General features: G+C 62.3%; 1 protein-coding gene across 1 annotated transcript; it reads left to right on the top strand.

Moving 5' to 3' along the window:
• The first annotated feature begins 5,623 nt into the window (after positions 1-5,623).
• LOC119093403 (uncharacterized) lies at positions 5,624-9,772 on the top strand. The gene is made up of 5 exons (XM_037216359.1): positions 5,624-5,766; positions 6,129-6,265; positions 6,968-7,131; positions 8,409-8,434; positions 9,768-9,772. Exons 1-5 carry the CDS (start codon positions 5,727-5,729, stop codon positions 9,770-9,772), a joined length of 372 nt encoding a protein of 123 aa, XP_037072254.1. The 5' UTR covers positions 5,624-5,726.
• Positions 9,773-23,091: the final 13,319 nt, after the last annotated feature.

The raw sequence follows: 23,091 nt of genomic DNA, 5'->3' as shown, positions 1-23,091 counted from the left end.
TCATTAATAGGCTAAAATGGGCGGGATATCCCCCTTAATTCATTTTGTTACCAGAGGACCGCACGGAGACAAGTGACTCCCCTTCCCGCTAAAATAGCGTGAACCCAACAACGCTGCATGGAGAGCTAAGGTTATGAAGTGGGCATGTCGCCGCCCCAAGTCCGGAAGTTCCGCAATCATTGTAGACTATTGTTGCCTGGCCTCGCTCCCTGCGCTTATAATGCAGCAAGTTTTCTTTCGTGCAGTGCATTATTTTTCGCTTTTACAATGCAGCGACCTCTCAGTAACTCAACTTTTTTGCAGCAACTTGACTTTGCAGCCCATTTTGACCACGCTTTGCTCAGCAGGCGGCCAAGCTAGTTCGGTTTATTGCCATGGTATCATGTGACATTACATGGAAGGCTGGCACAACTTCACAACCGAACAAAAAAGTGCTCCGGAGGTCAGTAGATGACCGCGTTGGAGGTCTCAACGCCGCTGGCATGCAATTGCATGCTGAAACCCTGCCTTACTTAAGACCACTGGTCGCTTCCACGTCACTGTTGTACTGCCAACATCTAGTATACGCACATACGGCGGGTTTTCTATGACAAGATCATCGGGTTTATTGCAGGTATCAGTCAGTTCCGAGTGTAATGACTACCAAATTGTACTACGGAGGGTTTCAGTTTATGAACGGCGGGCACGACTTTGACACAATAATGGTGAAGACAAGTCATTCCTGACGCCCCCACGAAGCACACGTATTCCCCTTTACGCTCGAGCCCAGGGGGCTATGCGCCCCAATCCAAGGCAAGGTAGGACGTGTCCCCACGAGTGAATTCTATTGTGTGGATTTATGAGGTACTTGGGGGCGGTGATGCTTCTGGGTAGCTGTGGTAGCTGTGGACGTAAAACGTGGGTTTTCGCGCGTTTTTAACTTGCAAAAGGTAGAGTGCGTATATGTATGTACAATAGGTAATGCATAACAAACCCGCTAACCTTAACGCAGTAGGCCGCAGCTTTTTACTTTGGTACCTGCACCGCCGCTGGCCGCCAAGTTTGTGCACTATCATGCTGGGCTGAGGCTGGAGAGCATTAGCTGACTTTGTGGTGTGATGTTTTACTGTAGGCCAGCATCAACAATAACTAAGGGACCATCAGGGGTTGTGTCAGGCACATTTTGTCATGTCTGTCACATGGTCCCATTATGCTGTGTTAAGGGTTAGTTGCTATTTTTTGGTTGTGTAACACCTTTCACATCCCTTTCCTGTCATAACATGATGTATGCATTTTATCTACATGTTAAAGTTATCACAGATACCTAAGGCAATGGCCAAGATCATGAATCCAGTTGAAAAAAGTTGTGATAAGAAAGCAATGCGTTATGTGTATATTCTGTAAATGTTGGAAGGTACCAGTCTCAAAGTGCGGGCATTGTCTGCTCAGCGATCAACAGAATTTCTGCTGAAGACCATGCAGGGTTGATTTTAACAACAACCCAAAAGATTTGGTAACCAGGGCTGTCTCAGTTGTGAGCATGTCCACTCAATACAGATTCTACAGCTCAAGTTAACCAGCATTTGTTGTATGTCTAACTAATTGATTTTTGTCTTTTCATCACAGCCAGCCAGCCTATAAACCATGGAAAAGCAGCTTGAAAGTGGATTAAGCACTATCAGGGAATTTGTGAAGAATGGCGATGGCTGTCCCAACATTGACATACAATCCATTGCCAGGGTAAGTCCTGCTCAAACATTTGTTCAATTTACTTGATTCCAGCATTTGTTGTGTGTCCTTCTCCAACTTAATATTATGAAATCTGTACTGCAGTAATGCTGGCATTGTAGAGTATACATTGGGAGAGCATGCAGTAGTAGCAGATGTGAATGTACATAATACATATACTTCACTGTAGAATGTGTGATCTTTAAGGCTAAAGGAAAAGTGAAATGTCCTTCCAGATAATAATGTTACATAAAACCATTTGCAGCTTTAAATACAAGCTCTTACAAGTGTATGTTCATTTCCATTTCAGAAATGCATGACATGCCTACAAGACAAGGCAACAATTACCAGCCTGTCATCAGCCAAACAGGAAGAGATCAAGGCGCTGCTGCTGACACTGATGGGGAATGTCACTAACCCCAAGGAGACAAACTTACTGGCATCCATCTCCCTATGCCTGCTGCTGCATACACAGGCGGCCGGTGGTGAGGAGTTCCTGCGGCTGCTGAAGCAGCCAAAGCCAGCGCCTGGTGTGCCCTACCTGCCTGTGTACCACCAGCAGATGCTGCTGCTGGGACTGTGCAGCTGTGGTCACACAGAGCTGCTATCTGTCACTGCTGGCAGCCAGCCGCTGGTGCTGTGCATCTCCCCCACCCTGTTCGCTCTGCTCGCCGCGCCGCACAACATCTTCCAGTCGTTCCACCTGCTGGAGCTGTTCCTGCGGCGCGTGCGTCAGTGCGTCGCCGCGCTGAGGCCGGCCGAGCTGGCGGACACGGTGCTGGCGCCAGCCGTCGGTGCACTGTCCGCCAGCTGGGAGCGCCAGTGCGACGGCCTGCCCGAGCTGCTGACCCGCTGCTGGGCGGCCGTACTCCAGCTGTACGCGCTGGTCCAGCCCGAGCAAGCGTACGTGACAGACCTGGTGGGCACTCTCACCGGCCTGCCGTGGACCAGCAAGGGCAAGCTGCACACCCTGTTCGTGCTCTGCCGACACATCGGCAGTGAGGAGGTGCGGGCTGGACCGAGCGCCGGTGGTAATTGTTTGACTGTCACTAGGCTCCTTTTGGGGTTGATCCCACTGCCAGTGTTGGATTTAAGCATACAGTCTTCAGGTGCTGACAAAGGATAGAATATAATCACCAGTGGATGCTTACCATTTGAAGTGACGTGCTACTCTGTTTAACTTGCTAATGGGAAATACTGCCCACCGCCATGCAAAATTCATGTAGATTGTGTGTTCTGGTCCATGTTCCGCACGAATGCAAGTCTTCTTGTGTCCCTCGACCGCGTGATTTACCATTATCCTTAGATTTCTTATTCTTGATCCTTGTCTTGACCATATCCCTTCATTCCGTGTCCGCATCCTTCGCTTGCGCGCACCCCCTGCACGCACCACAGTTGTTCGTTGCGGCCACGACCTCATGTCTCGCTAGCGTCGGTGCAGCGTCCCCGGCCGTGTTGCCAGCTGCTGCGGCGCGTCCCGGACCTGGTGGACGGCCTGACCGAGGCGGTGACAGGCCACCACCTGGCCTCGGTGACCACCGATCTCTTCCAAGAGGTGCTGGAGGGCGCCGACCAGCCGCGGCTGGAGGAGCTCGAGCGGCGCCTGGCACATCTGCTCGTCTCCGAGCACAGGTGCGGTGTCACGGCGCCGCCTTTGGTTGGCTCCGGGCGGGGGGTGGGAGCGTGCAGCGGTCTGGGGGGTGTTGGCTTACCGCGCCCCGCCGCTGACGCGGTGCGGGATAGTCGGTCTCTTTGTTTTGCTTCTGCGGGTTCAGAGCCGTTCAGATGTGGCGTCCGTGAGCGCGATTCCCAAACAAGGTGGGCTTTAATTGACTTTCAATAAGTCTTGATCAAGCTGTGCTTCAATCATGAATCACGTTCTGGGCTGTACACCCTTAGATGGCCTTGCGCATAGTCTAAGAAGTTGGACGAGGTTTCTTCACGTGCAAGCTATCGTACCCTCTTATCCCTTGTCTTGCTTTATCCTGAATCCTCGCGATGTCCCACCTGTCCAAGACAGGCTGCGTGCGCCAGCCACAAGTGGGTCGAGAGGCTCCCTGGAGGGGAGGCCCCCTGGCGCGTACCCCGCAGAGGAGTCCCTGCGCAGGTTAAGGCTCGGCGGTTGGAGAATGTAGTCGTGCCCTACCGTTATCCATTGTCCTTCACCTCAAAGCCCTGAAATGATCATTTTTGGTCGAAAGTGCTCTACTCCAAATCTAATTGACCAACCACGTGCTAGTTGTTACGGAAATACGACCTAAAAATATCACCATAACCGAGTATGCGAATGCAGGTAAACTTTTTAAGCTCACGGATAACTATGCACGAACACCATGGGAAAGGGTTAAGACACGATCACATAATGTTATTTGGCTCAGCGAGCACTCCCCTCACCACCACTACCATCTCGCTGAGTTTGAAGCACTGCAAGTGAGTGTTAGCGCGACACTTTCGCACGGCCATTATGGGTGCGCGTCAACGTCATGCAAACTTTCACTGACGCAATCAAACAATGACGATGAATATGCCATTCAGGGTTATGCTATACCACTGTGTGATGACAGTGCGCCGAACGATTTTTACTAAATAAAGAAAGGGTGTTCTCTAGGGCAGCCTGTTCCACTTAAAAACATACGAGTAGTTATGTAAGGGCTTATTTCATCATACCTGATGCTCACCTCAGTATCTTTAAATGTGGAAAATTGCCTTTAATGGTGATGCGGGAGATCGACACAGCGTCCGCTCCGTATAAAATACTGTAGGACTAGGACAAGGCCTCAGTAAATCCCGGTTTGATGGCCCGGTGGCAGGGAATGTCGGACGGCGACACCTCAGTCCGTCTCCATCGCCACGTCCTGTGGCGTCCCAGCCCGTGATGGGGCGTAGTGGCTGACTCCGCATCCTCCGGCAGCCAGACGCGTCAGACGGCGCTGCTCCGCTGGCTGCCTGCGCTGCTGCGCGGCCGGCCCGCTTCGGCCGGCCGGCTGCTGTCGCTGCTGGACGCCGACTCAGCCGCCGGTTGCGCCGCCCGGCTGGCCGTCGTCCGATTGCTGCGCGAGGCGGACGTGGCGCTGGACGCGCGCGCCGACGCCGCGCTGCGCGCAGGGCTGAGGCACGGCGACGCGGCCGTGCGACTGGCGGCGGTAGCCGCCTGCTGCGGCGGCCGGCGCGCCGCTGCCGCGCCGCCCGCCGACCTCTGTGCGCCGCTGCTGGAGGCGCTGCGCGAGGCACTGGACGCCGACAGCACCGCTCTGCGCCACGGCCTGCGCGCCGAGCTGCGCCGACTGGTGCCGCGCGTGCGCAGCGCGTGCCTGCGCGGCGGGCGGCCGCCGCCTCGCCACCTGCTGGTGCTGCTGCGCGGACTGGTGGACGCCGCACTCGCCGGTCTCTCGCCGGCCGCCAACTACCACCGGCGCGTCACCTGCCTGGCCGTGCTGGACGAGGTGCTCTCGCATTTGCTGCCGGCGGCCGGCGTGGCGCGCAAGGGCGCCGTGCCGCCACAAACGGCCGCTCTGCTCGCCTGGCTCTCCGCCGCCCGACCCGGCGGCCTCCACTGGCAGTTCATCGACCGTGATAGTATGCGCGCGCTGCTGCTGTGCCTGTACGACGACGTCGAAGACGTGCGCGAGGCGGCGCTGCGTCTGCTCGCCGTGTACTTCGTGCCGGCCGGCCTGGTGACGGCTGCCGACGCGTCGGGGCTGGCAGCGCGCGCCGCGCGCCTCGCCGACCGGCCCAACTTCCACGACGTGGAGACGGCGGCGGCGCTGTGCCGGCTGGTGTTCGAGACAGCGGTGGCCGGCTGCGGCCCGCCGCCGGCCGAGTTCGTCGCCGCGCTGCTGGCGGCGGCGCGGCGCCAGGCGGACGCGGCGCGTGCCGACCTTTACGCCTCGGCGCTGACGGCGCCCGTGCACGGCCGCCTCGCGTGCCTGCGCCGCTGCCTGTGCGACGCCGACCGGCCACTGCTGACGCCCGAGCTGGTGGGAGACAGTGTCCGGCTCGTGGAGGACGTGGTCGACACCATGCTGGCTGCACTGGCCGGCCGCAGGGACGACGAGCTCGGTCAGTGGTGGGTGCGGCTGGGGATTGAGTAAGCTGCGGCGAGAGGAGGTCCATGTTTTGTCGGGTGGTTGGACTCGATCGCGAGGAAAACAAAAATGGTTGCCTACGAGACCTCAACTGTGTCGCGTGGGGCTGTTGTTCTAATGTTTGGGACTCGGCTTCACTTCTGCTACATGTGCCCACGATTTTGCGTGTTACGATGTGACAAGGTCGTCCAACACCCGCTGCAACAGGCGCAGCGATAGTAAAAGCGGCCACCTCGATGGACCGCGAACGCGCGTGACTCCACACTGCCTACAACTGGTCGTCCTCCCGCGAGTGGACGTGCCAGTGCCGCCACTCAGCCCTGTGCCTCTCCGCAGAGGTGGCGCCATCGTTCGCTGACATGGGCGTGGCGCTGGAGTCGGTGCTGGTGGCGGCCGGGGACGCGGCCGGCGGATCGGTGGTGCTGTCGCAGCAGTACCAGCTGGTGCTCGCCTGCTGCTGGCTCAATCTCAAGGTAGGGCACTCTGGGAGTCGGCGGGTGGGGTACTGACAGCGATCACTCCTGCCGAAGGGGCTGGTGTTCGTGGATTGCGGGATCGGTGAAAGAGTTCTGCTTGGTGCTGAAACGCTGGAGCTTTGGCGGCTGTCTGCTACCCACTGTAGGCTGTTCATTCATCGATCACGCGGGGCGTAGGACTAGAGTTGCCTTGAGCTTGTGCGGCTCGTAGTTTCTAAGGCCAGCTGGTGGTGGAAGCAAAATCAAAGCTAATACAAGAAGTATTGATCCTAAAACATGCGTCCCCTTTTTAGCTCGCAGAGAACTCAGCGTACCACACAACTGCGCTGTCCTTTACCTTAGTTCGTTTTACATCTTTGAACCCTTTTCTAAGCCTTCGACTTTTCCATGGGCTTGGTGAGGGGAAAAGCTCATCTCGTGCGTCGTCACGTGTCGAATACGCCGCAAAATTTGTGTGAGACTCGACTCCTTTGTCGGCGAGCTGATGAGCCGTGGCTTAACGGCCGCTGCGTCTCGGCAAGAGTGCAGCTCCTTCGTCGGCGAGCTGATGAGCCGTGGCTTAACGGCCGCTGTGTCCCGGCAGGAGTGCAGCTCCTTCGTCGGCGATCTGATGAGCCGTGGCTTAACGGCCGCTGTGTCTCGGCAGGAGTGCAGCTCCTTCCTCGGCGAGCTGATGAGCCGTGGCTTATGTCTCGGCAGGAGTGCAGCTACTTCCTCGGAGAGCTGATAACGGCGTGTTTGGCGCGCCACGGGCCCGGCATGGACGTGCCGACCCTGCAGCGTGTGGTGCGCGTGCTGCGCCGCGTGCTGACCGGCTGCCGACACAAGGGCGCCATCGAGTCTGCTCGCGTCGCCTGGGCACAGTGAGTGGCGGAGGAAGACGGTGACAGCAAACACGTCGACCACTTGTTTCTGTGTGGGTGGAGCTCATGTGTGTCGGCTAGTTCGGGTGCGGGCGTGCTGTCGGTAGCTCTTCCTGTCAGCCTTTCTCTCTATTATGGTTGGTAGCGTATTAGTATTTATGTATATGTGTAATACAAAGTGATACTTAAATATTCCACGAGGAATGGAAAGAAGCTGTAATTATGACCCTTTTCACAATGAAATGCGTCCCACTGTATGTCTTACTTCATCTGTGTGCCGTTCAGAACCCTCTGCGACCCGTGCCTTTTGTTTCTGCACAGCCACTTGCCATAGGTAGCATTACAACGTTTAAATAGGCAGATTGCGTGACGGTTTTTCTGTGGCATCTTTTTGATGACCTAATGGCATCTGCAAATATCCCTTTTTCCACGAGCAACGACTGGGTCGTCGGACGTGAGACCGGTCTGCACAGGGCGCCTCGGGCCCCCCCTGGCTGTGTCCCCCGCCTCTGATGGTCCCCGGCCCGCTCCCGGCTGTGTCCCCCGCCTCCGACGGTCCCCGGCCCGCCGCCGTCTGTGTCTCCCGCCACTGACGGCGTCCCCGGCCCGCTGGCGGCTGTATCCCTCGGCCCGCTCCCGGTTGTATCCCCCGGCCCGCTCCCGGCTGTATCCCTCGGCCCGCTCCCGGCTGTGTCCCCCGCCTCCGACGGTCCCCGGCCCGCCACCGGCTGTGTCTCCCGCCACTGACGGCGTCCCCGGCCCGCTGGTGGCTGTATCCCTCGGCCCGCTCCCGGTTGTATCCCCCGGCCCGCTCCCGGCTGTATCCCTCGGCCCGCTCCCGGCTGTGTCCCCCGCCACTGACGGCGCCCCCGGCCCGCTCCCGGCTGTGTCCCCCGGCCCGCTCCCGGCTGTGTCCCTCGGCCCGCTCCCGGCTGTGTCCCTCGGCCCGCTCCCGGCTGTGTCCCTCGGCCCGCTCCCGGCTGTGTCCCTCGGCCCGCTCCCGGCTGTGTCCCCCCGCCACTGACTGCGCCCCCGGCCCGCTCCCGGTTGTGTCCCTCGGCCCGCTCCCGGCTCTATACCCCGCCACTGACGGCGCCCCTGGCCCGCTCCCGGCTGTATCTCTTGGCCCGCTCCTTGCTGTGTCCCTCGGCCCGCTCCCAGCTGCATCCCCCGGCCCGCTCCCGGCTGTATCCCTCGGCCCTCTTCCGGCTGTGTCCATCGGCCCGCTCCCGGCTGTATCCCCCGTCACTGACGGCGCCTCGGCCGTGTCGCCGCAGGCTGTGCACGGCGGCGCTGCGACACGGCAGCGCCGCCGTGCGAGATGTACCGGCCGGCGTGCTGCGTGACGTGCTGGCCAGCCTGCAGGCGGGCGGCACGCGCAGCTCGGTGACGCGGCGCGGCGCCGGCCTGCCGCTGCTCGTGCAGGCACTGCTGGCCGCCACCAGACAGGTACGGCCGGGCCGCCGGCGGCCCAGACGGGCGCGCGCTCGGCGCCTGTGGGGAGCTACGGTCGCTTATGGCGGCCGTTGTGGAGGCCCCACACTGGCGCGGCGCACCACTGCGTGCGCTGGTCGCCGTCCAGACAGGTGTGAGAGGTAACTGTTGGGACGGCAGCAGAACGTGTATTCATCCCATACACCCACTGGGGCAGAAATTCCAGATCAGTTATTGCCATGTGCCCACAGCGTGGCAGCGTAGTCCTGCGTGGCTCTCTCAACACAGGTGGGATCAGACTATGCGCTGCAGTAATTGGGCCGTGGCTGGGCGGGACGACCTCCGGCAGCACGGTGCACGCGCTTCTCTGTGTCCTGGCCCTCAGGGGGACGCTTTTTATTAAACCGATGCGTCCTTAGGATTTATGATCTTTGATGTTGACAATGGCCGTCCTTCAGTATACCAGAAGGTGCGGGTTAAACGACGCTGTCAGGACATCGTTTGAGATGTTACAAAAATCGACGCTTCGGGACAGTACTGATGGTCACGACTGGTCGTGTGGTAGACAAGTCTGGGCGGTGTGCCAGTCCCCATCGCCCTCCTCAGTGGGGACCACATGCGACTGTGCTATGCGGGCTATCACGACCACAAACGGCCATGGGCTCGCGAGCGCATGGCCGCTGGGGACCATGGGCTCCGCCTCGAAATGTCGAGGCGTCGGATAATATATACAAACAGCTGCTTCTTAGCATCGTCTAATGGTGTAAGTAGTTTCTGGGACATTGTAGATCGGCTGTTTTCAGCAAGAAGTTTCTAGCAAGCTAGTCAGCAAGTTTCAGAAAGTAGGTATTCATGATGCCGAAAAAACGGATTGGTTCCTTTCTCTCTCATGTCTAAGATCCTCGCCCATCCTTACACTGACCCAGAGACAGCTGAAGTCCCCATTACCCCTGGCAGTGGGGCCCCACCCTATCATGTACACGCACGAAATGTCGCCATGCTGTGCGTTCCCAGCGGCAGGTTTTCTCACCAACACCTGTAATTTATCGATGGCAGCCGAGGGGACCGACGTCCCTCGGTAGTTAACGGGAAAGGGACCGTGGTCGGTGACCAGCGTAATTGGCGGCGAGGGACCGCGTACTCGCGCCGGAACAGGACCAGGCGCTCCGGGACGGGCTCTGACGGCGCGCCGCCGCACCCAGCCTGAGGCTTAAACCAGATCTGTGCCACCAATGTCAAGTGTATTCCGCGGCGTTGGCAGAACACAGTCGGACAATGCACCCGCCACGACCAGACCAGCTGGCGGGCGGTGATGGGGCCGGCGGCCAGCCGCGGCGCCACATTCGCCGCATGACTCTCGCCTGCGAGGTCTGGCGGCCGTGCGCGGCAGTCTTGGCGCCTGACGCTGGAGGCGGCGGGCGAATAAAACACAGCCGGTGCGGTGAGCGTGCGGTGGCGCTTTCACCGAAGTCGTGGGTGCCTCAATGTGTGGTTATGAGTCGCTCGGGATGAAAATGGTGCTGTGGGATCATATTGCGACGGTGTTGCATCATTATCCACAGCGGCTTACTGTCAGTGTTTTCAGCTGGAATCTTTAGAGCCTATTTTTCTCTTGATTTTCAACTCAACTTGATTTGTAGGCCCTTTCCATACACCTAACGTAGTTCGTAATCTGGTATTCGTTAAAAGAAGTTCGCCGAACAACAAACATCCAGAAGAGTTATGGGGCAAGGCTGTGCGGCGCAGCTCAGGCCCAACCGTGGTGTCACGCAGGCTGTGCTGGCACCGTCACGTCACGCGTACTGACGCCACGGCGGCGGCTCGGCGCGGCGCGCCTCGCTCGCCGCGCGGCTGCCGCCGGTACTGGGCTTCAGTCGACCAGGCTCTCGCCCCAGCGGAAGCCAGCCTCGTACCCCCAGCTGGCGTCGTACTGCACGAGCCGGAACTCGACGTTGTCGGTGTTGCAGCACATGTGCGGCCCGTCGTAGTTGATGGTGAACTGCGGCTGCCCGGCCACCTGGACGACAGGCTCCGCCTCGCTGCCGCGGTACAGCGCCACGCCGCCCGGCCAGAAGTGGATGCGGAAGCGGCGCAGCTCGCTGGCGCTGAGGATGCCCGGCGTGCTGACCAGCTGGACGTCGGCCCAGCCACTGTCGCGCGTGTGACGGCGGATCGAGCTGTAGGTGTTGCTCCAGCCGCCGATGATGACGTACCAAACGTTGGCGTTGTGCCAGACGGCGGTGTCACGCGCCATCCAGTTGCAGTCCCGACTCACGCGGCATTCGAACTCCACCCAAAAGTCCTGCTGGCGCTGACGGCGCGCGAGCATCGTGTCGCGCGGGATCGAGTAGATTCGCTCGAGGCTCCAGTCGCCGAACCAGGGGTCGACCAGCCGCTGCGGGAAGCGCCAGCGACCCTCCACCGACGACGACGACCAGATGGCCAGGTGCGTGGGCGAGAACGCCTTGTCGTCATTCCAGCTGATGAAGTGGCCCTCGCCGACCTTCCAGACCCGGATTCGTCCGCCGCACCAGTGGATGCCCAAGCGGACGAAGTTGTTGCCGTCCAGCAGCGGCTTGTACGTGTCGGCGATCCGTTCGGTTCCCTCGCCCTCCTTAATCCGGTCGACCCTGACGACAGTGTTGTCCTGGAGGCCGATGTAGAACACGTACCGGTCGGCGTAGTGGGTGTAGGCCTCCGAGAGCACCAGGCGAACGTAGTTGCTGGCCTTCACGTCGAATTCGGTGCTGCAGAGTCCGTTCGCCAGCGCCTTCCACACCCAGTATTTGCCGTCGGTGAAGAGCTGCTGATCCGTCGGCATGCAGAGCGTGTTGTTGTACTTCCAGTAGCCGGAGGCGCAGCGACACTTGCTGCCGCTGCATTGGACGCCGCCGGTGACGTAGTGTTCGCACTGCTGCGGGTGCCGGCAGCGCTCGTCCAGACGGCGCAGGCAGGTGTCGCGGCAGCGGCCGTCGCGCACGCACGCCTCCTTCTGCCAGAGCAGCTGACTGGACTCCAGTGTGGGGTCGCCGGCCACATCAAACCAGCTCCAGTCGGCGTCCGGCTTCACGTGGTAGTTGTAGTGGTCGCAGGCAGTGACGGTGAAGATCTGGCAGATGGCGTCGCGCGCGTGGTGGTTGAAGCTGCGGCAGTTGCCGCGCTGCAGGCAGGCCAGCTGACACTGCGGTCGGCCGACGCCGGTCAGCGTCTCGGTCGGGTTGACGCCGGCCAGGCGCCGCCCGGCGCCGCGCCGTGCGCTGGCGTAGTGGCCGCCGGCCGGCGCCGCCGCCGCCGCTGCCGCCAGCAGCGCCGCCACGCACAACGAGAGCATCGTGCGCGCCGCCGCCGGGGCTCGGCACCTGGTCCGGCTCTGACGAGGCACCCCCGGCCGCTTGCTGAGCTCCGAGCAGCCGGCCGAGGACTGCGCCTGGTGAGCTCCTGCCGGCTGCAGATTCCGGCTGTGGACTGCGTCTGGTGAGCTCCTGCCGACTGCAGACTCCGACTGTGAAGCCGCGCCCGTCGCTGGCCGGCTCTGCCACGTCCGCCCCGCTCCGGATACCCGTCCGTGGGGGGGGGGGGGGGAGGGAAAGAGGGGGGGGGGGGCTCCTCCGGCGTACTGCCGGGTGCTGCTCGCGGCCGGCGCCCTGCCCGGCCTCCTGACGCCCGGACACCACGAGACCGCTGCTGCCGGGTCGGACCGCGCACGTGCTCTGAGCTGGCGGTGCTGCGTGGCGACCGTGTGTGACTGAGGGCGGAAGCCGCTCGGTCCCACGGCCACGCATAAATGATCGGTGGGAACATCGCGAGTGGTCAATCACAACCGTGTGTTGTTCACGAGGTGTGGGGCGCGTGCTCGTTCCTCGCTGTCAGCGATGTTCTCATGACCAATGGCTCGCACTCCGGTAGTGGCTGTCAATCGACCCGGTATGAGAAACTCGGCAGGTGTTGGTGTGTGTCTCCGGCGGCTTTTGTTTACGTGCCTACGGCCGCCATTTCTTTTCGTCGGTCCTTTGCATGCTTTGCGTGTTGGCGGCGTGTATGCGCGTGGAAGCCCTTAATCTACTGGCAGAGGTTTGACGCCGCTGTACGGTGTTAACGGGCTGCCGGTCGGGAGATCTGTAAAAACGCGCGCAAAGAGAATCTTAAGGAAGTGTGGTGTCATGGTGCCATCTTATGGAAGATTATTCACGACAATTTAGGATGCATTTGATTTGATATCAGCCGAACGCACGGCACCATGTAAGGTCAAAGGGGGCCATGCTCTTCCAGCGTGGTTACCCCGGATGAGCTGAATGGCAATGGGGCGGGGACGGCGCGGTGCAGCTTGTGGGGGGGGGGGGGGGGGGGGGGGGACGGGGCGGTCACGCCACTCATGCGTGGTGACCCCGCATGAGCTGAATAGCCTTTGGACGGGGGCGGCGTGGCGCAGCTGGTGGGGGTCACGTCACTCCAGCGCAGTGACCCCGCATGAGCTGAACGGCCTTGGGACGGGGGCGGCGTGGCGCAGCTGGTGGGGGTCACGTCACTCCAGCGCAGTGATCCCGCATGAGCTGAATGGTCTTGGGACGGGACGGCGTGGCGCAGCTGGTGGGGGTCACGTCACTCCAATGCAGTGACCCCGCATGAGCTGAACGGCCTTGGGACGGGGGCAGCGTGGCGCAGCTGGTGGGGGTCACATCACTCCAATGCAGTGACCCCGCATGAGCTGAATGGTCTTGGGACGGGACGGCGTGGCGCAGCTGGTGGGGGTCACGTCACTCCAATGCAGTGACCCCGGATAAGCTGAACGGCCTTGGGACGGGGGCGGCGTGGCGCAGCTGGTGGGGGTCACGTCACTCCAATGCAGTGACCCCGCATGAGCTGAATGGTCTTGGGACGGGGGCGGCGTGGCGCAGCTGGTGGGGGTCACGTCACTCCAGCGCAGTGACCCCGGATAAGCTGAACGGCCTTGGGACGGGGGCGGCGTGGCGCAGCTGGTGGGGGTCACGTCACTCCAATGCAGTGACCCCGGATAAGCTGAACGGCCTTGGGACGGGGGCGGCGTGGCGCAGCTGGTGGGGGTCACGTCACTCCAATGCAGTGACCCCGCATGAGCTGAATGGTCTTGGGACGGGGGCGGCGTGGCGCAGCTGGTGGGGGTCACGTCACTCCAATGCAGTGACCCCGCATGAGCTGAACGGCCTTGGGACGGGACGGCGTGACGCAGCTGGTGGAGTGTCTCCCCGCGAGCTCAGGCCGACTCGCGGGCCCGAGCGCGGCCACAAGTCTGGTGTTTTGTCGTCCCTGCTTGGATCGCCGCGGGAAGCTGATGCGCTAGCTTGCGAAACAATTTGGGACGTTGTCGTTTAACGCCCTCCCCAAAAGACAGCAATACCCCTTTGCCCTGGCAACACTTCGAACGTCAATCTCCAGACCTTGTCAGTATCAGTCTTAAAATCAACATGACACTGTATTTGAGCTTACGGTTTTGTTAGCAGGCATGTAAGGAGCTGCTGCGTGCTCTGCAAGATAACAATTCTTTCTGTCAGGATTGTGTTTTGTCTACGCTGCAATAGCTTCGCACAGTTTTTGCCTGAGCATGAGTCCAGTGGGAGGCGAATGCCACGACCGACGCTTCGATGATCAGCTGAGAAGTCGCTTTTGAACCGAGCTTTCATGCTCTTTCTAGGAACGACAGAAACGGAAAATATTTTTGGTGGTCCAGATTTCTATAAGCTCGGTGCCTCTGAGCGTGGCCTGCATTTCTTGTTCTCGAAATTGGAACGGCTTTTCTTCGAATTCATTCAATATTTAGTGTTAACCTCTTGGCTCAGACAGGGGAGGAAGAGGAGGGAGACGGGGCATCGCCCCACGTGTTCTCCGTGACAATGCGCCTGTTCCCCCACGGCGGAAGCGATTCCAACTCTGCTCGCAGCGCATGGAGCTTATCCCGGGGTGGTGAACCCTGTACGACGGACATTTGATGGCAGTGTTGTGTGTCAGGGGCTGATGGTCGCATGACATGCCTGAGAGGAAGCCCGGTCACGAGGTGGAGTTCGGGACCCAGTCGGACGACCAGGGGTCAACCACCTGGTCATCTGGCTGACAGTCAATGACTTGATCTTAGTTCCGTGAAGTTATGGTATGAACCTCTCGCTCGTGAACCGCGCCGCACGAACATACGAACAGTAGCCGCAGACGACGCTGTTTCACTGACACACCCTGATCATCAGCGACGTGAAATCAAAATTGGAAACAAAACTAACCCCGAACCACATATTCACTTCACGCGATTAGAACTACGTGGATCTGCAGTTTCGATCCGTGAAATTGAGTGCCGTTGGCGTGGCAGAGTCAATCGTCCGGCACTGCCCGCAATGTGTGTGACCCGGTGCGTCTTGGGGCATTGGACGGTCGTGCGCCGCGTCCGTGGCCTGACGCGCCGGCCGCCGGCTCTGTTGCAGCCGCACCTGGTGGAAGAGGCCGTGTCGGCGCTGCTGGCGGTGGCGGCGGCGCCGCTGCCGGCCGCCGGCGCCGCCGACGACGGCTGGGACCTGCCTCAGACCAGCGCCCTGCACGTGCTGCACGCGCTGCTGCGCGACGCGGCCGTGTCGGCTCAGCTGGCCGGCCGGCTCTGTGACGTCACGCGCGCCGCACTGGACGGTCTGGCCTCCCCCGCCTGGAGTGTCAGGTGAGGGCCGGTGTCAGGGAGTGCCACGTTAGGGACGGTGTCAGGGATGTCGGGGTACCATCAGGTGGAAGATGGCAGGGAAGCGTCAGTTGAGGGGCGGTGTCAGGAAGTGTCAGGTGAGGGACGGTGTCGGGGCGTGTCAAGTGAGGGACGGTATCAGGGAGTGGCAGGGGGCGTCAGGCGAGGACGGTGTCAGGGATGTCATGGGCTGCCGTGAGACGGAAGATGTCAGGATAGTGCCAGGTGGGGACTGTGTCAAGGGGTATCAGGTGAGAATAATGTCAGATAAGGAAAGTTGTTGTGTGGGTGATAAGGGGCGATGTCTGCCTCCGGAGCGTCAGGTGATAGGGCGGCTCGAGCTAAGAGGCGAAGTGTACACGGTGTGTTCAGATAGCGTGAGTGCCCGGACGTGCCGGGAGGTTGTCCGAATGCCTGTAGTTTGGTGAAGAATAATTAGTACTGTTTGAGTGCCAGGCGTAGATAATACTCCATTGGGCGTCAGTCAGTTCATTCTGGTGTCGTTTTGAGATAAGTGAGCGAGGGATTGCTCACGGCCGTTGAAGTTGGGAGGGAAACCGTGGCAAGATAAACGTCCAATCAGCGGCAGCTCAGCATGCATGAACTGAGAAGGCGCAAGTTGTCGGTTCGACGGGGTCTAGTGATGCTGTACAGCCTCACCATAGCCTATTCAATTGACGACCATTTAAATCGATCGACGTGCAGTGGGGGTTTGCTGGCCTAGCAGACAGGCGGTCCCTGTGATGGATTTTATTGAGTCTTTACTTATTTGCCTCGGATGTTGGACACACGAGCGCCTTGGGCACGGCGTAGTGTCCAATTCGTATTTATACACAGCACAGTGCTTTATTCATATCCTCGCTGTCTTATCACACAGTTTCACTTCGCACGTATCGGTAGACGGGGGCCTGGTGGTGATGACATCTTCCGCGCTGGCGTACGTGGACAGAACATCGTCCGATGCATGCGGCTGGGACGTTTCAAGCACGTCATCAGGGCTGCGGCCTTGCCCGTACGAGCCGCTGCGGCCCGCCGGCCACACCTCCGGCGGTGCGGGCGTCGCTGGCACGTCATCGATGCTGAGCACTTGGCGCGGCTCCCTCGGCAGCCACGTCTCGAAGACAGACGCCGACCGCGCCGGCCCGCTGAGCGGACGCGCAGACGGCCTGATGGCTGGCGTCGTCTCTATGCCGCGTGGAGACTGCACGACATCGGAGAGCCGGAGTGCTTTTACGCTGGGCGAGCTGTTCGTCTCCGAGCTTTGTCCGGTCGCGCCACCTGCGCGGTGCGCGCTGGGGCCGCCGGGGCCGCCGGTCTGACCTGCGCGGTCGCCGACCTGCGCCGTCTCCCGGCCTTGCCTTCCTCTGTCGTACGTCTGGCGGTCGCCCTCGTCCGCGGACTCCTTCGGCGCCGCGATCGTCCGGCCGCAGCACCGGCACAATTCGCCGGGGCCGCTCGCCTGAAGATGCTCTCCGCTCGTCTGCGCCCCTGCCGCGGCCGCCTCCTCCGCCCCGGCGTCCGTCTCGACTGGCGCCATGTCGGCGATCCCCGAGGCGCGAGCGGCGCCGTCCCGTCCAACGGGCGGCAGCGCCGGCGGAGCAGCCGGATGGCCGTGCTTGAAGGTCGTGTCCGGCTCCTGCCAGTCTTGCCAGTCCGCGCACGGACCGACCGCCGACGCCTCGGCGGCGGCGACGGCGGCGGCGACGTCGGGCGGCGCCCACTCGCTGTCAGTCCCGCTCGCCGGCGTCGTGCCTTCGCCGGGCTGAGTGACACGAGGAGCCGACGCGCTTCGCGGCGGCGCCAGCGGCGTCGACTGTGGTCGGTCGGCTGTCGCACGCCGGTGCTGCTGGGCTGGTGTGCTGTGCCTGGCGTCCCCCGACGGCTGGCGGGCGGCTGGTGCAGCGCGAGTCTCCGCCTCGACGTCCATCTGGAGCGGCTCGCTCTCGTCCGCCAGCCGCACGCAGCAGCCGTCCTCGATCAACCACCGCCGCTCAACAATGGCGTCCTCCGTCGCGAGCAGTGTGTACTCGTCCTCAAGCACCGGCCTGTCCTCTTCCCCCAGCACCAGTCTGTCCTCCATTCCCAGCGCCAGCCGGTCCTCGCCTGTCAGCATTCCGTCCTCCTCGACCCTGTCCTCGGCCGTGCCGTAGCAGGGCAGCGTCTCCTGCGAGTCGGTGTTGCGCGCCGCCGGCTGGCCGCGCCCGAACACCACCTCGTCGGGCGAAGAGGCGCGCGCACCCGGCAGCGGCGGCCCGCGCGCCCGGCAGCAGCAGCCGCAGCGCGGCGGCGGCTGCGTCGGTGCCGGCCGACCATGGCCGCGTCCTGGCCGCGCCGCGAACGTCAGCGCCTGCTGCAGCCGGCCGTGCAGCTCAGTCAGCGCCGTCTGGTCGCTCCGCTCGACTGGCCGCGGCCAGCGCAGGTGGCGCCCGCTGCTGGCGCGCGCGGGCGCCAACGACTGCGGAACAGTTGGCTGCCAGGCTGGCGCGCGCTCAGTCATAGAGTCTGTACTCGTTGCCTCGTTTTTGGTGGTCACGGGAGGGGGCTGGGGGACTGGTGCGCTACGCTCGTTCCGTAATGTTTGAAAACTATTGGCGCGGCGTGCATCACCTGTCTGAGTGGCGTCTGCCTCCGCTGGGGCTTCTTCTGACGGAGGAGTGGCCTGAGCGTTGTTATGACAGGAACACGTATTCGACGTTCTTTTAGCTGCTTCGTTGCTCTTCCTTCGTTTCTTATTGCTGACCTCTTTTTTGGTCCTGTGACTGCCCTTACTTTTCTTCTGCTTTCGTGTTCTTCCCTGGCATTCGTCGTCCTCACTTTGAGCCTGTGGATGTTCGGCTTCTGCCGCCCCACTTCTCAGATCGCTCTGCAGACTGTGCACAGCTTGACTGCTGCCCTGCCGGCGGAGCTCGTCCGCCTGTTGTCTGGCTGCCGGGACCTCCGATGGCTCGCTGACATCCGACGCGGTCAGCGAGCCGGCCTCTACCCGGGCGACTTTGGCTGGGGACGGCGTCGGCCGCTGCTCCGCCCTCGGCTCTGGCGACGTGGCCTGGTCCATCTGTTGCGGCGGTGGCGGCGGCAGCGGCGGCGTCTCTGTACCGACCGCTGCCTCCGCCTGTGCGGTGCACATCCGTGGCCGGCGCAGCACAAAGGTGGACGCCGCGGCGTTGGCCGGCGAGGCGCCGCCGCGGCCTACGGGATGACACGTAACGAACGCCTCGGAGCGCGCCTCCTTGCCGCCGCCGCCGCCGCTCGACGCCAAAGCCGTGATCTGCACGGTGGCTGGCGAGTCGCAGCAGCGTAGCGTCACGGCGGTGGTGACAGCGGCGGCGGACGGCGGAGTGATGGCGGCGGTGGATGGGAAGACGGCGACGGAAGCAGGCGCGGCCGGTTCCGGCGGAGTGTGCGGCGCGAGGTGGATCAGAACCGACGAGGAGCCGCCGGCCGCGCCGGCCGCGCCGACCGCCTCCACGGCCATCCGCTCGCCGAGCTCGTGTCGACTGCGGTGCTCCGTTGCGAAGGTGAGCTCTCGTGACCGCGAGCGCACCGTCTCCGCCGACGGACAGAGCTCGCGTCGGTCGGCGCGCAGGAAGCGGCGCGCCGGCGCCGCGTCGCCGTCGATGCCCAGCCAACGCAGCAGCAGCTGCTTCTGCCAGAAAAGGCGCGTGTGGGCAAGCGGCGGCGCGGCGCCGGTGGCCGCCGCCAGCTCGGGGTCGCTCACGCGGCCGACGCGCTCAGCCAGCGCGTGTGCCAGCTCGGCTCGCAGCCGGCGCTGGTTCTGGCCGCTGGCCGGACCGCAGCAGCGCACCAACATGGCATACTGGTCGCAGTAGCGCTCCAGCAGCGCGTGCAGCTCGCGACCCGAGAACAGGCTGAGCAGCGGCAGCACGCGCGCCGCGTCCAGCCGCGGCGGAGGGCCGGGCCCGGGCGTCGGGGGACACACCGCCGTCACGTAGTGCTCGTGGTAGCGTAGGAGCTCCTCGAGTGGGGCGTCGGCGGCCGGCGTGGGCGCGCCGCGTCGCAGCAGCTCGCGCCGCAACCGAGCCCGGCTCGGATGCGGGTCCGTCTCGGAGACCCGCAGCGACTCCGGTGCCCGCGACCGGCGCGGCTCCATCTCGGACACGGAGCGGCGCTGCGGGCCGATTAAGACTGAGCGGTGTGGTCCGAGTCCACCGGCCTCATCGACTTGTCAGTGGTTCCGTCAGAAAATACCTCATAAGCCGCAAGGAACAGCCGGCGTGAATGCTTCCTGCCATCAGTGGGTCGGCTGTCACATTTCAGGTTATTGGATCCATTTGCTCGAACTGACCCTCAGGGTCTTGGGATTCTTATGCTTCATTCGCACTTGGTATCGCTTGTTCATGTTCGGGGCACAATCGGAGGCTGTCAACCTATACAAGCTGTTTTGAACGCATTAACAACCACTCGGTCCACAAACTACTGCTGTAGAATCCAAGCTGGGTAGTCCAGGCATGAATGCGAGCATTGATACAAAAGCCGGCGCAGGTTGTGTGCTTAATAAGTCAGCTGTGATTCCCCGGCATTTATATTTTTGCCTTTTCAAAACGCGCGGGATTGTTTGGTTTGTGGCTCCACCGTGTTTCTGATCTTATAAGATGACTAATATTTCATCCTGTCATCTCACTTTTCGTTTACGTTCTTATTGTTGTTTGACAGAATATTGACCTGCCTTTTTATAGCAGTATATTAGCTGCGCTAATAGACCGTACATCTTACCCCGAATGTTCAAACAATCTGGAACAACGCATCACTGATGAGGGTTCCTTATCGGAATTCGAACTCGGTGTCGCCGCTCGGCGCAGATGCTGACCGGCTCTCCGGTGGCAGGAACGCCTCGTTCGTGCTGTACGGCGCCGTCGTGCCGCGCCTGATCGGACAGCGCAAGAGCCGTGACGAGGGCTCCGACCACAACTGCGTCACCTTCGCCGAGCTGTTCGGCCGCTGGCCGGCGCTGGCCGAGCCGCTGCTGGCGCTGCTGGGTGGAGAGCAGCCGGTCCTGGTGCCGGCGCTGGTGCTGCTGTCGCACGTGACAGCGGCCGGCGCCGACGCCGGCCTGGCGCCGCTGCTGGCGCGGTATCGCGCCGCGCTGCGGCCGCTGCTCGTCTCGCCGGCGTGCGCCGTGCGGCAGCTGACGGCGCGCGCGCTCGCCGCGCTGCTGACCGCCGACCAGCTGGAGGAGGAGCTGCACGCGGGCGGCGGCGACGGCCAGAATCGGCTGCACGGTCGGCTGCTGCTGGCGCGGCGCGTGGCGGCGCGCTCCGAGCACGCCGCCACCGCCGCGGACCTGTGCCGACGCGCGCTGCACTCGCCCTGCCCGGCGGTGCAGCACCAGGCGCTGGAGCTGGCCGCCGAGCTGCCGACGGCGGCCGAGGCGCTGGCGCCCGCGCGGCAGCTCGCCCGCCGCACGGTGCTGGCTAGCGACGGCGACGGCTGGGAGCCGGGCCACGACCTCTTGTTCGACCGAAGCCTGGCGCTGCTGGTCGCCGACCCGGTGGCAGCGGCGGAGGCGGTGCGGCGCGCGACGGCCGGCGGTTCGGCGGAGCTGACGGACCGTCTGATCGATAGCGCGTACCGCGCGGAGCGGCCGCCGAGCGACGAGTGCGCGGCGCTGGCCGTGCGCCGCGCCGCCGAGCTGCTGGCGGCGAGCGGCGGCGGTCGCCGTCTACGCCACTGCCTGGAGCTGGTGCTGCGCCACCGCGCCGGCACCATCTCGCTGCTGCGCCACGTGCGCGACAGCCCGGCCGCGCTGCAGGCGCTCGTCTCCGGCGCCGACCTGCTGCCGGCGCTGGCGGCGCTCGCCGCGGAGGGAGACGACCCAGAACTCCTCCTGGCCGCGTGTCGGCGCGTGCTCACGGACAGCACGCCGCGCCGCTGGGAGGGCGCGCGGCTGGACGCGGCTGGCGCCCTGTCCGTCCTCTGGCCGCGCGCACCGGCCGCGCTGCGGCCGCAGCTGGTCGGCGCCGCCGTCTGCCTGCTGCACGACGACGAGGAGGAGGTGCGCCGCCGCGTCGCCGACTGGGCCGGCCGTCTGCTGGGCTGCCGGCCGTCCGAGCGTGCGGCGCGTCTGCTGCACCTCTGCGGTGACTGTCCCGGCGCCGGCGCGCTGGCGCTGCGGCTCGTCTCGCCCTCGCCGTCGGCGGTGGAGCTGGTGCGCGCCGCCGCCAGCCCCGGCTACCTGTTCCAGCCGGGGCCCGACAGTCTGTGCGTCGAGCCGCTCCGGCTGGCCGAGGCGTGCGCGCCGCTGCTGCGAGCTGCGCCCGATCTGCCCGAGCTGCGCCGGCTCTGGAGCCAGGCCGACGAGGCGGCCCAGCTGCTGGAGCGCTGTGCCGATGTCGGTGAGTCGCAGTCGGCTGCCTGGTAGCGGCTTTGTAATGCTATAAGTGTTGAATATTCATTCACTGCGTCTTTAGCTTGATTTTGCTCTTGACACTTATTCGGTGTATTGTTCTTGGCGTTAGACCTTCGCCCTGATCGCCGTTTTTCATAACGCGTTCTGAGGGGGGGGGGGGGGGGGGTCGATGCGAACCCCTGGCGTTTCCAAAGTTATAAATAAAAAGCTTAGCAGAACACATGAGTGGATTGATCCCAACGAAATCCCGTGATTAGTACTGGTTTTTATGTTGTTAAGTCAATAATTGACGCCAAGATGTCAGGTCAAAGGTTACGTTTTCCCGAAAATCGCCAGACCATGAAAAAAAAACCATGCCTCGTAGCGACAAAGCGGTTAAACAGACGCATTCAGTATTCATTTCTGAGCACAATGCTACTATTTTTGATTTGTTTTCAACTTGGATTTATGATATGTGGCTTTTTAATGAAACGATGTTGGCCAGACGCGCGCGTCCCGCGGCATCACCACAGGCTATTGAAAATTTTGGGTGCACTTGCACTGCATGCCGGGGAGGTATCCTCGAAAAACCTTGGGGGGTCGCATCAACCCCACCCGCCATCAGGGCGATGGTCAAGGCACTTCCGTAATATGTGCAGAAGTCAAGTGAGGGTGTGTGTGCGCTGTGTCTTGCGGCGGGGAAAAACAAGGGACGAGATGTGAAGAAAAGCGGTACAAAGACAAAGAAAACACTCGCAGCAGAATGTGTCTTTCAGCGGTGTATTTCATTATCTGTTGCCGTCTGGAGGGCAGCGTTTCGCTGGGGACGGACGACCTTCCAGCGCCCCTGCTCAGACCACCTCGCCTCCCGCCCTCAGGCGAGCTGACCCGAGTGATGACGTCACCGGGCGTGTTTGGCGGCGTGGCGTCACTGCGGCTAGTGGTGAGTCTGCAGCCGCCGCCGACCGAGGACAGCCGCCGCCTGCTGGACCGGCTGGACCGGCTGCTGGCGGCCGCGCTGGACGGCCATTGGCCGCGCTCAGACCAGCCGGACCCTCGGCTGGACCAGACGGACCCCTACGTGCTAGACCAGACTGTCCCACAACCGGGCCAGACGGACCCACAGGTGGATCAAACGGACCCCTATGAGCTGGACCAGACGGTGCCGCAGCCGGGCCAAACGGACCCCCAGGTGGACCAGACGGCGCCACAGCCGGGCCAGGCCGACCAGGACGCCCAGCTGGACCACTTGGACGAGCTAGATCACCGACGGGACCAGTGCGACAAGCCGCCGACCCGGCTGGCACCCTGACAGGGGAGACGCCAACTCAACAGCTGGGCCGTGATGGTTGAACCACGTGAAGGCGCGGCGTCTCGCACCATCTGGCGGCGCGCGAGCCTCGGCTTTAGGCCAGGATCGGCCTTGGCTGGTCAAATGCCGTGAGTGAGAGGGACGAAAGCACTGTGCTCTTGTTTGAAGGTAAGAAATTGA

The sequence above is a fragment of the Pollicipes pollicipes genome, unplaced genomic scaffold, assembly GCF_011947565.3.
Source record: "Pollicipes pollicipes isolate AB1234 unplaced genomic scaffold, Ppol_2.1 Scaffold_4002;HRSCAF=4701_pilon_pilon_pilon, whole genome shotgun sequence".
In the NCBI taxonomy this organism is placed as follows: domain Eukaryota; kingdom Metazoa; phylum Arthropoda; class Thecostraca; order Pollicipedomorpha; family Pollicipedidae; genus Pollicipes; species Pollicipes pollicipes.
The sequence above is the reverse complement of the archived record's forward strand: the minus strand, read 5'-3'. Positions and strand labels throughout refer to the sequence as shown.